Source organism: Tamandua tetradactyla, chromosome 23, assembly GCF_023851605.1.
Source record: "Tamandua tetradactyla isolate mTamTet1 chromosome 23, mTamTet1.pri, whole genome shotgun sequence".
Lineage (NCBI taxonomy): Eukaryota > Metazoa > Chordata > Mammalia > Pilosa > Myrmecophagidae > Tamandua > Tamandua tetradactyla.
This window is the reverse complement of record NC_135349.1, coordinates 38,357,962-38,371,727: the sequence shown is the minus strand read 5'-3', so window position 1 is coordinate 38,371,727 and position 13,766 is coordinate 38,357,962. Positions and strand designations below refer to the sequence as shown.

The window sequence follows — 13,766 nt, the reverse complement described above, 5'->3', positions numbered from 1 at the left end:
TTTCCTCTCTTGAGGCCACAAGAGTACAGCAAGCAGAGAACAGAGTCCAGCCAAGGGGAGGGGAAGGCCCGGCTAACAGTGAACTGCACAGACCCTCTCCCAGGAGGCTCCTTATGGTACTGATGATAGAATAAAAAAATCTCCAAGAGGCAGTAAGCTCACAATTCTAGTGCATGTCCCTTGGGAGGATGGCTGGAGAAGTAGCTGTAAATCTTCCAGGCACATTTACTGTGTGTTTCACCTGCATTAACTCGTTTAGTATTCACCACCATCCTACAAAGGGGAGACAATTCATATCCTCATTTTACAGATGAGGAGACAGGCACAGAAAGGACAAAAAACTTGCATGAACTTATATGGCTCTCAAATGGTGGTGCCAGGATTCAAACCTGGCAGACTAAAGCCAAAGGGCACCTGAATGACGAACAAAGGACAAAATGGCAAAGGCTACATCTGCACTGAACGTCTGAAACTAAGAACCTGGCTCTAGTCACCTGTCGCCTCTCCCTATAGCTGGCACGAGGACCACCCCATCTGTTCTCTCGGGTACCGCTGCTACGAGAAGGAAACCCAGCACAGGGAGTCAAAACAGGGCATCCTCCTGGGCCTTGGGAATACATATAAGTCACTGTGGCAGCACATGCCACAGGAATGGGTCTCCCCACAGAACAGAGAATGTTAGAAGGGAGTGTCAACGTAAACCTTCCAGCATATTGATGAATTTGACAAAACACACCAAAAGAAGGGTGTGCCGGTTTGAAAGGATGTATGTCCCTTAGAAAAGCCATGTTTTAATCTAAATCCCATTTCATAAAGGCAGAATAATCCCTATTCAATACTGTATGTTTGAAACTGTAATCAGACCATTTCTCTGGAGATGTGATTTGATCAAGAGTGGTTGTTAACCTGGATTAGGTGACAGCATGTCTTCACCCATTTGGATGGGTCTTGATTAGTTTCTGAAGACCTATAAAAGAGGAAACATTTTGGAGAATGAAAGAGATTCAGAGACAGCAGAGCAGAATGACATAGCTATGAGAAGCAGAGTCCACCAGCCAGTGACCTTTGGAGATGAAGAAGGAACATGACTCCCAGGGAGCTTCATGAAACAGGAAGTCAGGAGAAGAAGCTAGCAGATGACACCGTGTTCACCATGTGTCTTTCCAGATGAGAGAGAAACTCTGACTGTGCTTGCCATTTGCCCTTCCACTTGAGAGAGAGACCCTGAACTTCATCGGCCTTTTTGAACCAAGGTATCTTTCCCTGGATGCCTTAGATTGGACATTCCTATAGACTTGTTTTAATTGGGACATTTTCTCAGCCTTAGAACTGTAAAATAGTAACTTATTAAATTCCCCTTTTTAAAAACCATCCTGTTTCTGGTATATTGCATTCTGGCAGCTAGTAAACTAGAACAAAGGGGGATGGAGAGCAGAGCAGGGCAAGAGGGCCATTCTGCTCTGTATGCCACCAGTTCTGTCCATTAAACAAGAACACACGTCTATCAGTCTCTGGCACCCCCGACCCCCACAAGGCCATCACCTCCTTTGGCTTGGAAACTGCAATGTCACCTTCCGCCCTGACTTCCAGGTCCCTGACACCAGAGAGTGGGGATGCCTTGGGATGCCAGACACAAGTATTCCTGTCTTTGGGAAAGGACAGCATCATCCTACTGTATAAACGAACCAGCAAATAGATGCGTATCTCGCCTCACATGATTCAGGTCTGTGGTTGAACACCAGCCTGCTGGTGGGTCTGAAACCCCAGGACTGGGTGCTGTCCCACCTACAACCCCCCTTGTGACTTCTACATTATGCACTTAGAGTCAGACTAATGAGCCAATGAATGAATGAATGTTTGAGCAAATAAAAATTGAGGGGATAAAAGTACTATAAAGCTGACGTCAAATGTTACAATTAAGCAGCCCAAAGGATAAATCAGTTCTGTTTTTTTTAATTTGGCCCACAAAAAGAAGTTGTGGGCTTTCAAAATATTAGTTGTTAAGAATCAAAAATCAGGAGTTTTCACATGGAAATCTGAATTTCTGACTTCTTATTTAAAACCTCAAACTGTCTGGCAACAATGAACCTGATTTGTTACATGGTAATAATGAACTGGAACTGAGTGGAAACTGCCCCCTTCACTTGGGTCTTGTCTTCTCTCAGTTCACCACAGTCCCCACCACTCCCTATTGGCCATCCAGCCTCCTTCAACCATTCACATCTCTCTCCCAGCCCTGCAGACATTCAGTTTGAGACTCCTGGCCTCAGCCATAGCCACCCAAAGCTAGGTAAAGGTTGCACCAAAACCATGGTTTTCAAATTGTATTTTGGCCACAGAGCCCTAATCTGGTATGTCGGCTAGATAAAAAAGCGAGGCTGTGACCGTCACTTCACTCTACCCCCAGCCCTCTCACCCTACCCACTCCCAGCTGACTGGAGGTGCCAAAGATCCCTCCAAACACAGTATGAAAAACTTTCACTAACAAAACATGTTCAAGGCCTCACCAGTAATCCACGTAATCTGAACTTTCCCTCTTCATCTGTCACAGTGTCTTCTCCATATATACTGCAGTCATTCTGTCCCACTGCCTCCACAGCGACACCCTGCTCTGGTTCTCCATTCAAAGAGGAAACGGAACCATAGCAACTACAGTGTCAAGAGAAGAAACAAACATCAGATTTTCTGAAGCACAAAGGATCTCAGGTAGAATAGCCTGCGTTTGCCAGCAGTTCACAGTGCCAAACAGCTGCATGGAGAACTCCATCTCAGTGACGCAGACAATTCAGTTCTTTTAGTGCCACTTCCAAATCAAGCCTTCCCGCCAGAGGGATGCACTGTCATCAATTTCTCTTTTCAGATATTTTTAGAGCAGCTCTGGAAAACTGGAATTAAAATGGGCTAAGCTTTACTTTATCCTATTTTATTTTTGCTAAGCTTTATCTTAAATAATGAAACATTTAATAAAGGGAAAATAAATCATGTACCCTTTCATTCCACATATTCAGTTGAAACAGGTCTATTTTCCTAAACCTACTGTTTCTGATTACTTAATCTTCATCTAAAGTACTTTTGTATATGCATACAAAAACAGATCGATAGACAGGTAGACAGACAGACAGACAGATTGATCAGGATAGTATCTGCATAAAATATCTCAGAAAACATTCAGAAAAACTGGAAATATTGGTTGCCATCTGGAAGGGGAATTTGGGTAGCTGGGAAATAAGCATCGGAGGAAAACTACCTTAGATATCCCTTTCAACATCTTGAATTTTTATTCAAGTGAATGATTTTCTCCTTCCAAATACTTAATCCAAGTTTTAAACTTCCTTTAAAAGTACAATTCAAAGCAATTAAATAAGCCCCCTCAAGCCAATTTCAAAATAGGGAACCTGCAAGAGAAAGGCTAGTTTGAGGTACGAGAAGGGAAGAGCAGCAGTCAAGAATCCTTGGACCTGGGCAGGCCGCGTGGCTTAGCAGGCAGAGTTCTCGCCTGCCATGCCGGAGACCCGGGTTTGATTTCCGGTAGCGAAATCAGCCTGAAGTTCAGATGGGTGTGGAGAGCAGGAAGCAGGTGAGCAGCTCAACTGCGCAGCCAGCAGCCAGGACAGCTTACCTGTAGGCCGTCCGGTACCCAGTGACAGTGATCTTCAGGTTCTGTCCCTCCTGCACCTCAATCATTTGGGAGGAGGGCTCAAACCGGAACTCTTTCATCATGGGTTTGAAGTAATACTGCCCAGGGCTCTGCCAAGAGACCACCACCAACTGAGCTACTGATGCCACATCCAGGGACGGGTTTAAAAGCGGGGCAGCTCAAGTTATGCTCAACCAGGATGACAGACGGAACTGGTAGCCCTATTGTTACAATAAATAATTATACAAATAGTAACTGCAATGATAATAATGGCAACTGTTGTCATCCTGAGGCAACAACAGCCCTCCATGAGGTAAAAACTGTATCTGAATTTTTCAGATGAAGAGACTGAGGCTCAGAGAGGTAAAGTAACTTGCCTGCGATACAGCAAATAAACAGCAGAGGGGGAATTCAAAGTGAGGTATGTAACACCACAAAGCCTGACCTTCCTGGCACATCTCACAGCCCCTGTGCAGCATTCCTTTATGCTGATGACAGACGAGATGGCCAATTAAGGTACATGTCCTGAGTCCCCATCAGTAAGGATCCCAGACTATATCTAGAATAAAAGGTCAGTGCTACTTTCCCACTACATGGAACATGGTTTGCAGAAGAAGCACAAGCCAACCACTGAACAAGACTCAGCACTATGAACACAAGCCTGTGGGAAATCTGAGGGATGCCACACAAGGAGCCACTGTGGCCGGGGTAATTAATTATGTTGTCTTAGTGACAAACAGGTGACCAGAAAACAAGACGCCTCTGTGGAAGTGTCAGATCTGGTCTGAGCAGTCCTCTAATTAGATCTGGTCCCCAGAGAAACTTAAAACACTCCGAGTTGGTTTTCCGTTTGCACGTTGTCAAGTGATAATAAGCCATGCGTGCAGTGAGCGTCCCTGCTGTCTCCAGGGAAGGGAGTGGGCGATAAACTGCAACAGGGTACTTTACCAGGTTTGAGAACGTCAGAATGCCATTGTCCTGGGTCAAGAGGTTGGAACGGAACAGGCCACCACTGAGCGATAGCAGGACTCCAGGGAGGGGCTGGTCATCTTCGGCTTTGATCTGGGGGTGAAAAAGTTATGCTGAACAAGGTTAAATCACATTAACCATGATGACGATACTGCACAAACCAAGATGTAATCCTGAGTTTTTTTTTCTTCTATTATTGTGCATTGGGGGTGGGTTAAGGGGGAGTATATTATTCATTCCAGGGGTGACTGATGTGTGCAGACTTCCAGAACTCTTCCAATGCCCACTCACACTTAATAAACATTATATATACTGTGGACAGACTGGCAAGTATATTGGGGAGTGGAGGAAGTGAAACAAAAATGGCATTCTACATACAGATGTCTGCTGCTTGCTTTCTCCCCACAGTCCATAGAAGGCTGTCTCTCTGTTTCTTGAAGCTGCACAACATTCTAAAGGAGGGGTCGGCAAACCACAGTATGTGGGCCAGTCACCTAGTTTTGCAGTAGAAAAGGAAGGCCAATCTAAATGTCCTTGGACACATATATCTTACATGCTTGTGACTGTCCCTATTTCTGGACAATAATTCCTAGCAGTAGAATTGCTGGATACGTGCATTTTTAATTCAGAAAGATACTACTAAATTGCATTCCCAAGTGGTTGTTACCATTTATGGTCTACAAATTATCTGTGCATGGGAAAATACACACTCACAAAATAAAAAAAAAATGGATATTGTAATTGTTGTAAATCTAACCTGCAAAGCAGTATCAATGGCAACTTCCTTTGCAATTTCCCAGTAACTAACGAGGCTGAGCATTTCTTCTACGTTTATTAGTCACTGGTATTACAAATACAAATGTGAACTGCCTTTTCATATCCTTTGTTCATTTTTTTCTATTGGGTTGTCTTTTTCTTATCGATTTGTAGGGAGCTCCTTGCAAACTGGGGATATTATTTATGGTACAAATATTTCTTTCCAGGTTGGATGACTTTGAATTTGGTTTAAAATGTATTCTGCAATACAGATTTTAAATTTTTATGCGATGCAATCTGTCATTCTTTTCCTTTGGCCTGCAGGTTGTAAATATTCATACTTAAGGATCCCCAGGCTCACTCTGTATATTACACAGCACGCTTCTTCCCAAGAAGGACAGGGGAAAGAGAGAAAGACACCACTATAGGAACACAGAAGAGATTCAAAAATGAAAGCTTAAAATCCTCCCTGAAAGGTACACAAACATCCTAAAGTTAACAGGTCTCTAAATTATACCGAGTGAAAGAAGTCAAACCAAAAAAAAAGAAGAGCAAATCCAGTATGATTCTATTTATGTGAAACCCTAGAAAATGAAAACTGATCTAGAGAGACAGAAAGGGTGATCATCTGGGGGTAGGAGAGAAGGCACCATAAGAAGAATTACTAAGGGATAACAGGGAAACTTTGGGGGGGTGATGGAAAGGCACATGATTTTAATTCTGGTGACATTTTCATGGGTGTATTCATATTTCTAAACTTACCAAATTGTACAATATTAAACATATGCAATTTATTGTATGTCAATTTTACCTCAATAAATCTGCTTTCTAAAAAAGCAGGCAGTGTTACCTCAAAGCTTATGCCTGCCAAGGCATAAGCCTTAAAGTCTCCTATGGTTCCTTCCACAGCAGTCAGGACATAGCCCTCCTTCTGTGAGGCCACGGTATATTCCAGGTCACTGTGCAGGGGTCCCACACTGAAGAAAAAGAGAGCAAAATGCCACAAATGGCTTTGTTTCCACTTGGAGGAAGTACCACCCACCCCAAGGAAATCCGGGCTCCCTACTGGTCCCAGGCAAATATTTCTTAATCACAGGTTTACCTGTAGGTACCTTTGTCATCAGTAAAGACAGTGATCAGGGGTGAACTTGCCCCCTTTTCACTGATGACAATCTCGACCCCTTCCAACTCTGGGTGGATCTGGCCTTCTAAAAATAAGCCTGCTTTTCCATGGATCTCGATCAGCTTCCCTGGACAGCTTTCTAACAAGGGACCAAGAAACAGAAGAATAAGACTTAGTGACAAAGGGAAGGGAGCGCTCTGGTTGGGGGCTTCCCTTTACAGAAAAGTCTAAAACTGAGAAAAACGAAACTAGCTCCAAATGAGGTTATTCAATACATCAGAAGCCCCAATAACTGCAAATGGCCCAAGTCTCTCCTGAAAGGCCTTGCTCAGCTGCCAAGCAATTTAGCAGGTAAATCTGACAAAAGCTGGGTTTATACTGTTTCTGTCCCCTGGTTCTCATATGTAAAATTTCCAATTTTCAGCAGAGAGGAGGCTATGATGCTCGATTTCTAGAGCCTCCAATGCAGAAGGCTGACCCAAATAGCCTGCCCATTAGAAAGCCATCTCTTCAACATCTCTTACTTCGAAACACTAACCACATCAATGCACAGGATTTAATGAATGTATAATGCATGGAAATCAGGAGTCAAAAGATGAATACGCCATAAGCAATCACATAGAATTATCCATTTTTATCCAAAAAAACACCTTCTGGTCACCCCTGCCAAAAAATACAGAGCTTAAATGGTTCTGACATATGAAGTGCAATTCTCACATTTTAGTAATTTATGGTCAATTAGTGGCAACCTGACATCAAAGAAAACCAACTCCTTTTCCCAAAAAAGATCACTCTGATTCTATTAACAAAGGTTACTTTTATTGATTGAGATCTTTCATTCATTCATTAGTTCATTCATCAAATAGCAACATCTACCTGCCAAAAAGGGTTGAAGTTGCTGTACAAAAATGGGTTCTCTCTACCACTACAAAATAAATGTTAAAGGCAGGCAATGGAACACTTCCAAAGGCATGTCATTTTCTCCCTGAATAAATATTTACCTCCACTGACGACGGCTTCCATGGAAGGAGGATAGAAGAGAAGCTCTTTAGATGAGGGTGTAACAGTGATTTTTTCTCCAGACCTAAAATAAGGAAAATACTTCAATCTGCCTGATTCTGTCCATCCCATTTAAGGAACATCAGAATTGAGGACAGGGAGTGTAGAGAAAAGCACAGGAGAGCTTACCGTGCCCAGTAAGAGAAATCATAGGAGAAGGGACCCTGTAACTCATCCACCATCTCTTGGATGGGAGGTTTGGCCCTCCCTTCCTCTCCTTCTTTGCCGTTCTTCTCCCTCTCCTGTCTGCGGGTCTCAATCTCAGCCAGCTGCTGCTCCCTCCGGAGCTCCTGCACAGACTTCAGAGGGCCGAGGACTAGGGCAGGTTCACTGTCAATGGAAGACCTGGAGGAAATGAAGGGATGACCTGCATGGTGTGGCCACATCTCCCTATAGTCAGTGGGAACTTGACATTTTTATGAGGGACTCTGAGTGAATCAGAGTTGGCTCTGTGGCTGGCTGAATACCTTATAATGTCAACAAAGCAGCAAATTCTTCTCCTGTTTTGAATAAACTTACAGTTTTAAATAATAAAAAGTGACCTTCTCCATGGTTGTAGTAGTATCTGCCCAGTCTGGGATGAAGAAAATACCCCTTGACTTGGTGTTGATGAGATGAAAATCTGTGTCAGTTTTTATGGAGGATATGGAGTTCTCTCCATAGCCACCATCTTGTCCATTCATTCATTCACTCACTCATTCATTCATGCACAAATATTTAGTGGAATCCACATTTTAGTGAGAAGCAGCAGACTATAAATAGGTAACACAATGTCAGATGATAAGTGCAATGACGAGAAATAAAGCATAGGGTGGAGGACAGAGTGATAGGGTATGGGGTCAATATTTTAGTTTGGGGGATCAGCCAAGGTCTCTGAAAAGGTGACATCTGAGTAAAGACAGGAACGAAGGGAGAGAGCAAGCCATGCAGCTGTCTGGGTAAAGAGAGTCTAAGTACAAAGTCTTTGGACAGTGAGCTCATACAGCATGTCCAAGGGTCTATAAGGTGACCAATGCAACCTGGAGCAGAGTGACCCACAGAAGAGTCCTGTTGGTCAGAGAGGTCCCAGAAGTAGGAGGTGCCAGCTGGAGCTTTGCAGACTTTGGCATGGCCCTTGGACTTCGGCCTGCTCTGAAGGGGATGGAAAGTCACAGGGTTTGACATAGAATGATAATGATCTCTACTACAAAAGGATCACTCTGGCTACCTCATGTAGAACCCTCTTTAGGGAGGCAACGGCCCAAACAAGAGGGCAGTCAGGAAGCTGCTGCAATGATCCAGGCAAGAGACAAAAGTGGCTCACCAAAATATGGTAAAGGAAGTGCTGCAAACGGACCGCATTATGGCTATATTTTGATTGAAAAGCCAAGGATCTGTTGATGGATTGATGGGATATGGGGTGCAAGAGAAAGGAAATCCAAGAAACTGTACTTTCTGCATGATTTTTTTGTAAACCTGCAACTGCTCTAATTTTTTAAAAAGGGAGAGAAAAAAGAAAAGAAACAACTCGAGTTTCTGTTTGGGGTGATGGAAAAGTTTTGGTAACGGATGGTCATGACAGTAGCACAACACTGTGAATGTGATTAACACTATTGAATTGTACACCTGGAAGTGGTTAAAATGGGAAATGTTACACTGTATATATGTTACCACCATAAAAATGAAAAACAAAAAACTTTCTGAAAATACAAAAATGAATTTAATAAAGACTGAAGAGATGGTAATATAGAGTCACTATTGGAAAGACTGTGATTTCTGGACATCTCAGGAATTCCATCCTTTCTAAGCAGGAAACAAGTAGAAGACATTGCTCAGAGCCTGGCCCATACTAGACACTTGACAAATCCTTCCCCCTAAATACTGGCTCCTGTTCCAGTAAGTGGCATCTCCCTCTATCCAGCTTCTTTCGCCAGACACCTGGGGCCATTCCTGATTGCTTGTTGTAGCTGGAATGCTCCAGAGCCGTGTGTGACTCTTGGACTATTGTCTGCCTCTGCAATGAGACTCAGGGGCAGTAGTCGAGGCCTAGTGCCTAGACACTGAAGATTCTCAACAAAATTTTTCAGTATGGACAGATGGACGAACAGATGGTGGACAGAAAGATGGAAACACAACCGGGAAAGGGCAACCCTTCAACTAAAGGAGGGAGACAGTTACTCAGATTTTCATTCTATTAGACAAAGAAGGTCACATTGTCAAAACTGTTCCAATTGCTGAGAAAATAAGGGTGCCGGATGAACGCTAGACAGGGTGCACGCCACCTCCTCATCCTGCACACATTCACTCAAAGGCGGCATTCACAGGGATCTGACCCTCAGTGAGGGCTGCCTTTCAAATACTTTCTCTCTCATGACCCTTCTTAGAGCACATGCCATTTTTATTTCCCATCCTTGAAGAAAAGGTTTAAAGAAAATTAGCCAATTCTTTTGAATTTTCTAAAATACTTGAAATACAATGGACAGACTTCATAGGTTTTTTATTTTTCCTCAGTAAAGACAGGAAATGCTGAGAGTTCGAGCAGTAATTTAAGATATTGCAACCAGCTGTCTGAAGGCCCTTTTTCATCCACAGTTAATTCTTGACTCATAAAAGAAAAGGATCAAGGCTGTTGTGAATTTATGGGTATGTCACATAAATATAAGAGGGAAGGCCATTTGTATATACTTCTAGAGATATGAATCAAAAGTAATTTTCAGAGAGTCTATTAGAGCTCTCCCCACGCCTTGTCCACCCTCCCATCCCCAGTCCACCATGTAACACGGTCTTACTTGATAGTCACAGTGACATCCATCATTTTGTCAGTGGTGATAGTTCCAAGGACATGGTGGCGGATGGCTGTCAGTGTCAAGATACTGGGTGAAGACCTATAAATCAAGAAGTGGAAATAAAAGCACTTGCAATACTAAAGAGCCATTCTCAAAGGATCCCCCAAAACACCTTTTAAAGGTAACAATCTGATCCTAAATTATTCTACATGAAAGTGCTCTTACATGGGGCGAAATCTCTCCTGAAATACGTATGTTTTAAAGAATCAACTAATTCTACACTCCAAAACTGTATATGTCCAATTCCCAGTGAAACCTGCAAACATTTGTAAAAATATAAAAGTGGTAGACACGAGCTTGAGAAATTCCCATCAGTGAGGGCTAGAAAATTTAACAATTATATTTAGCCCACTTCAAAAACACAGGCTTCTATCCTGGGTTTACAAAATTCTTAGGAAAGAGAGCCAATCCCCATTTGCTAAGTAATTTATCCAAGTGTCATAAAACCCTGATCTAGAACTTCACCAACTCTGAGACCAAAGGAAGAGAGGTTTATGTTGTCCAAAATATGATTTTTCTGTAGTACAAAATCTAATTCAACCTGTCTGGCTAGATCACTTAACCCAAACACATGGAACCCAGAATGGGAATGGGGGCTTGTAATTCTGTATAGCTTAATGTAACGTCTGGATACATCCTAGAAGATAATTTTAAAGTATTGGCAAAGTCCCTTGAAGGATGGGAGAAAAAAATATGGAACTACTAAATTTTACCACTGAGGAAACCCCTGATACTGTCACAAACATTAGGGACTCCCAAGACAATAGGCCAAGCCCTTGATCTTGAGGCTTGCTCTTATGAGGCTTATGTATATAGCAGAGAAGCCTAGCCTACCTATTGTTATCCCTAAGAGTTACTTCCAGAGGATCTCTTTTGTTGCTCAGATGTAGCCTTTCTCTCTAAGCCGAACTCTGCAAGTAAAATCATCACCCTCCCCATTATGTGGGACATGATATCCAGGGATAAGTCTCCCTGGCAATGTGGGAGATGACTCCCAGGGATAAGCCTAACCCTGGCAGCAGGGACTCAACAATGCCTTCCTGACCAAAAGGAAGAAAAGAAGTATAACAAATAAGGTATCAGTGGCTGAGAGAGTTCAAATAGAGTTGAGAAACTACTGTGGAGGCTACTCTTACATAAGTTTCAACTAGATATTGCTATTCATCATGGTTTACCAAACCACAACCACAACCATTCTGGCCAACCCTAAAAAACACCTAGGGCTCATGTGAAATTCTACAAAAGTTTCATGCACTATGATTACTACAACTTCCAGATGGGTTCCTAGGCTAGATAAGTTCTGAAACCCGAAGGGGCCAGTCTCTCCAAGACTATAAATTAGCTCCATCCCCCTATGCCATAATGTCAACAGCCCTTTCCAACATGAAAAAGTTAGAATAGGCAAGGCCCAAACACCCCTAAAGATTGGGAGAAAAATCAAAGGAGAAAGTAGGGTTAGAAAAGATGGGATTTAACAAATGAGTATGACTGTTGAATCATTATACTGATATTTCTTTTAATCTCTAGTATTTTGAAGCAGCTAGAAAGATAACCCTAAAATCGCGGAACTATAACTCATACCAAAGTCTGAAATCTGTTCTATAACTAAGTATTGTGGTGTGCTTTGAAATTTATTGCGTTTTTTGTAAATACGTTATTTTCTACAATTAAAAAAATAAAAAATAAAACCCTGATCTAGAAATTACTCATCAATGCCTGGCCTTACCTCTTCCCGAAAAACTGAGAAAATCCCTTTTGTTCTCAGCAAGAAAACAGAGAAGACATATATCCTTACCCTCCTTCACAAATGTACAAACACCATAAGGTATTTAATAATCAAGCCAGGCTCACGTGTCATAGATGTAGAAAGCTTGCTCGAACCGGTGGCAGGAGCGAGGGGTCACTTTGTACACGCCTACAGACAGGAAATCAAAAGTAATTTTCAGAGAACAGCATCTATCACGCTAAGCAATTCCAACATCTGAAATCCAAAGGCAGCTCCTCTCCTTTGAAGACTCATAACGTATCGGGGATTTGCAATATCAGAATGAGAAATGCCAGGCAAACATCTTTCCCACAGTCTACAATGGCTTCTTACTGATGGTCCAATCCATTTATCAGCTTGCTCACAAGCATAGGTTTTTCATTTTCCATAATTTAAAAACCCACAGGCATTTAATCTGCACAGACCCAAGCTAGCAGACACATGTACAAGAAAGAATAGCAAGCCTCTCTCTACTGCAAATTGGATGGAGAACAGTTTCCTCTTAAAAGATTCTGTAGAGATCCAGAAGATAATTACAGCCTGAATCCTTTCCTATCAATATTCACAAAATTATAAAACAAACATAGGAAAAATGTCCAGGAAAGGCAAATTTTAAAGACTGAGAGAAAGCAGATTAGTGACTATCCAGTGCTGGGAATGGGGGTGAACCATCAACAGGCATGAAGGATCTAATTGAGATGATGAAAAAGTTCTAAAACTGGCTCTTGATAATGGTTGTACAATTTGGTAATGTGCTAAAAATCATAGTATTGTACATTTAAAATGGGTGAAATTTATGGTATGTAAATCATACCTCAATAAAGATATTAAAAAAGAGGGAGAGGAGCCACTTAAGGATATTAAGCAATGTAGGAAGTAGTCCAATTTTTATTTTAAAAAGCTCACTCACAGAAGCAAGGTCATCAGCCAATGATATGACATTGTTAAAGGAGAAAGGGCCCAATGGTCTCTATCCAACTTAAATGCAAGAGACCAGGAATGCACCTTCCAGTCACGGGCTCTTACTCTTAGTAAGATCCCTGCTCCCTCCAGGGGTGTGAAGTAGAACCCTCCACACCACTGGAAAATTGATAGCTTGATGCAAATAGAGTCAAAGTAGAAAAAAGCCGGAAAACCACCCTCTGGCACCTTCCCATTTCTCTAACATGTAGCACATCAATCCTTCCAAACTTACCAGGCTTGGACAGGCAGAATCGGTTGACTCCTTTGGAGAGGTTATAAATCCCCACATTCTCAGGTCCATTTCCATCCTGATAAAATTCCTAAGGGACCAAAGCCAATACAATGACTTACTGGGGAAGACAGAGACACCAAGATGATTAATAATATTTCTGTTTCCGAACCAGTCATCTGTTTTGTCCATTAATCATTTGGGCACCTGGATGCCACAGGAAAATTAAAAACCTTCAAAAACTTCCAACAAAAATGTGCTTTTTTTTTCATTCAATCGACTAATATTTGTTGAGCATCCACCCTGTGACAGACACAGGGCTGGGTGCTGGGAGAGACTGACATGACTCCTGTTCTCAGTGGGGCTTACATTCTACAGTGAGAAGATAGGAAAGCAGCATGTCAACAAATAAATGAGTAGACTCCAGCTAGTCAGTGACA

General features: G+C 42.3%; 1 protein-coding gene across 1 annotated transcript in view; it reads right to left on the bottom strand.

Moving 5' to 3' along the window:
• The window catches only part of LOC143667439 (BOS complex subunit NOMO1), a 58,826-nt gene that overhangs the window by 13,064 nt on the left and 31,996 nt on the right, over nucleotides 1–13,766 (bottom strand). Inside the window, exons 16-25 of the mRNA XM_077141676.1 lie at nucleotides 13,330–13,417; nucleotides 12,221–12,284; nucleotides 10,313–10,408; nucleotides 7,674–7,889; nucleotides 7,487–7,569; nucleotides 6,465–6,624; nucleotides 6,213–6,339; nucleotides 4,586–4,699; nucleotides 3,620–3,747; nucleotides 2,508–2,649 (exon numbers count right to left, since the gene is read on the bottom strand). Of these exons, the coding sequence (XP_076997791.1) occupies nucleotides 2,508–2,649; nucleotides 3,620–3,747; nucleotides 4,586–4,699; nucleotides 6,213–6,339; nucleotides 6,465–6,624; nucleotides 7,487–7,569; nucleotides 7,674–7,889; nucleotides 10,313–10,408; nucleotides 12,221–12,284; nucleotides 13,330–13,417 (1,218 nt within the window). The remainder of the gene's footprint in view (nucleotides 1–2,507; nucleotides 2,650–3,619; nucleotides 3,748–4,585; nucleotides 4,700–6,212; nucleotides 6,340–6,464; nucleotides 6,625–7,486; nucleotides 7,570–7,673; nucleotides 7,890–10,312; nucleotides 10,409–12,220; nucleotides 12,285–13,329; nucleotides 13,418–13,766) is intronic.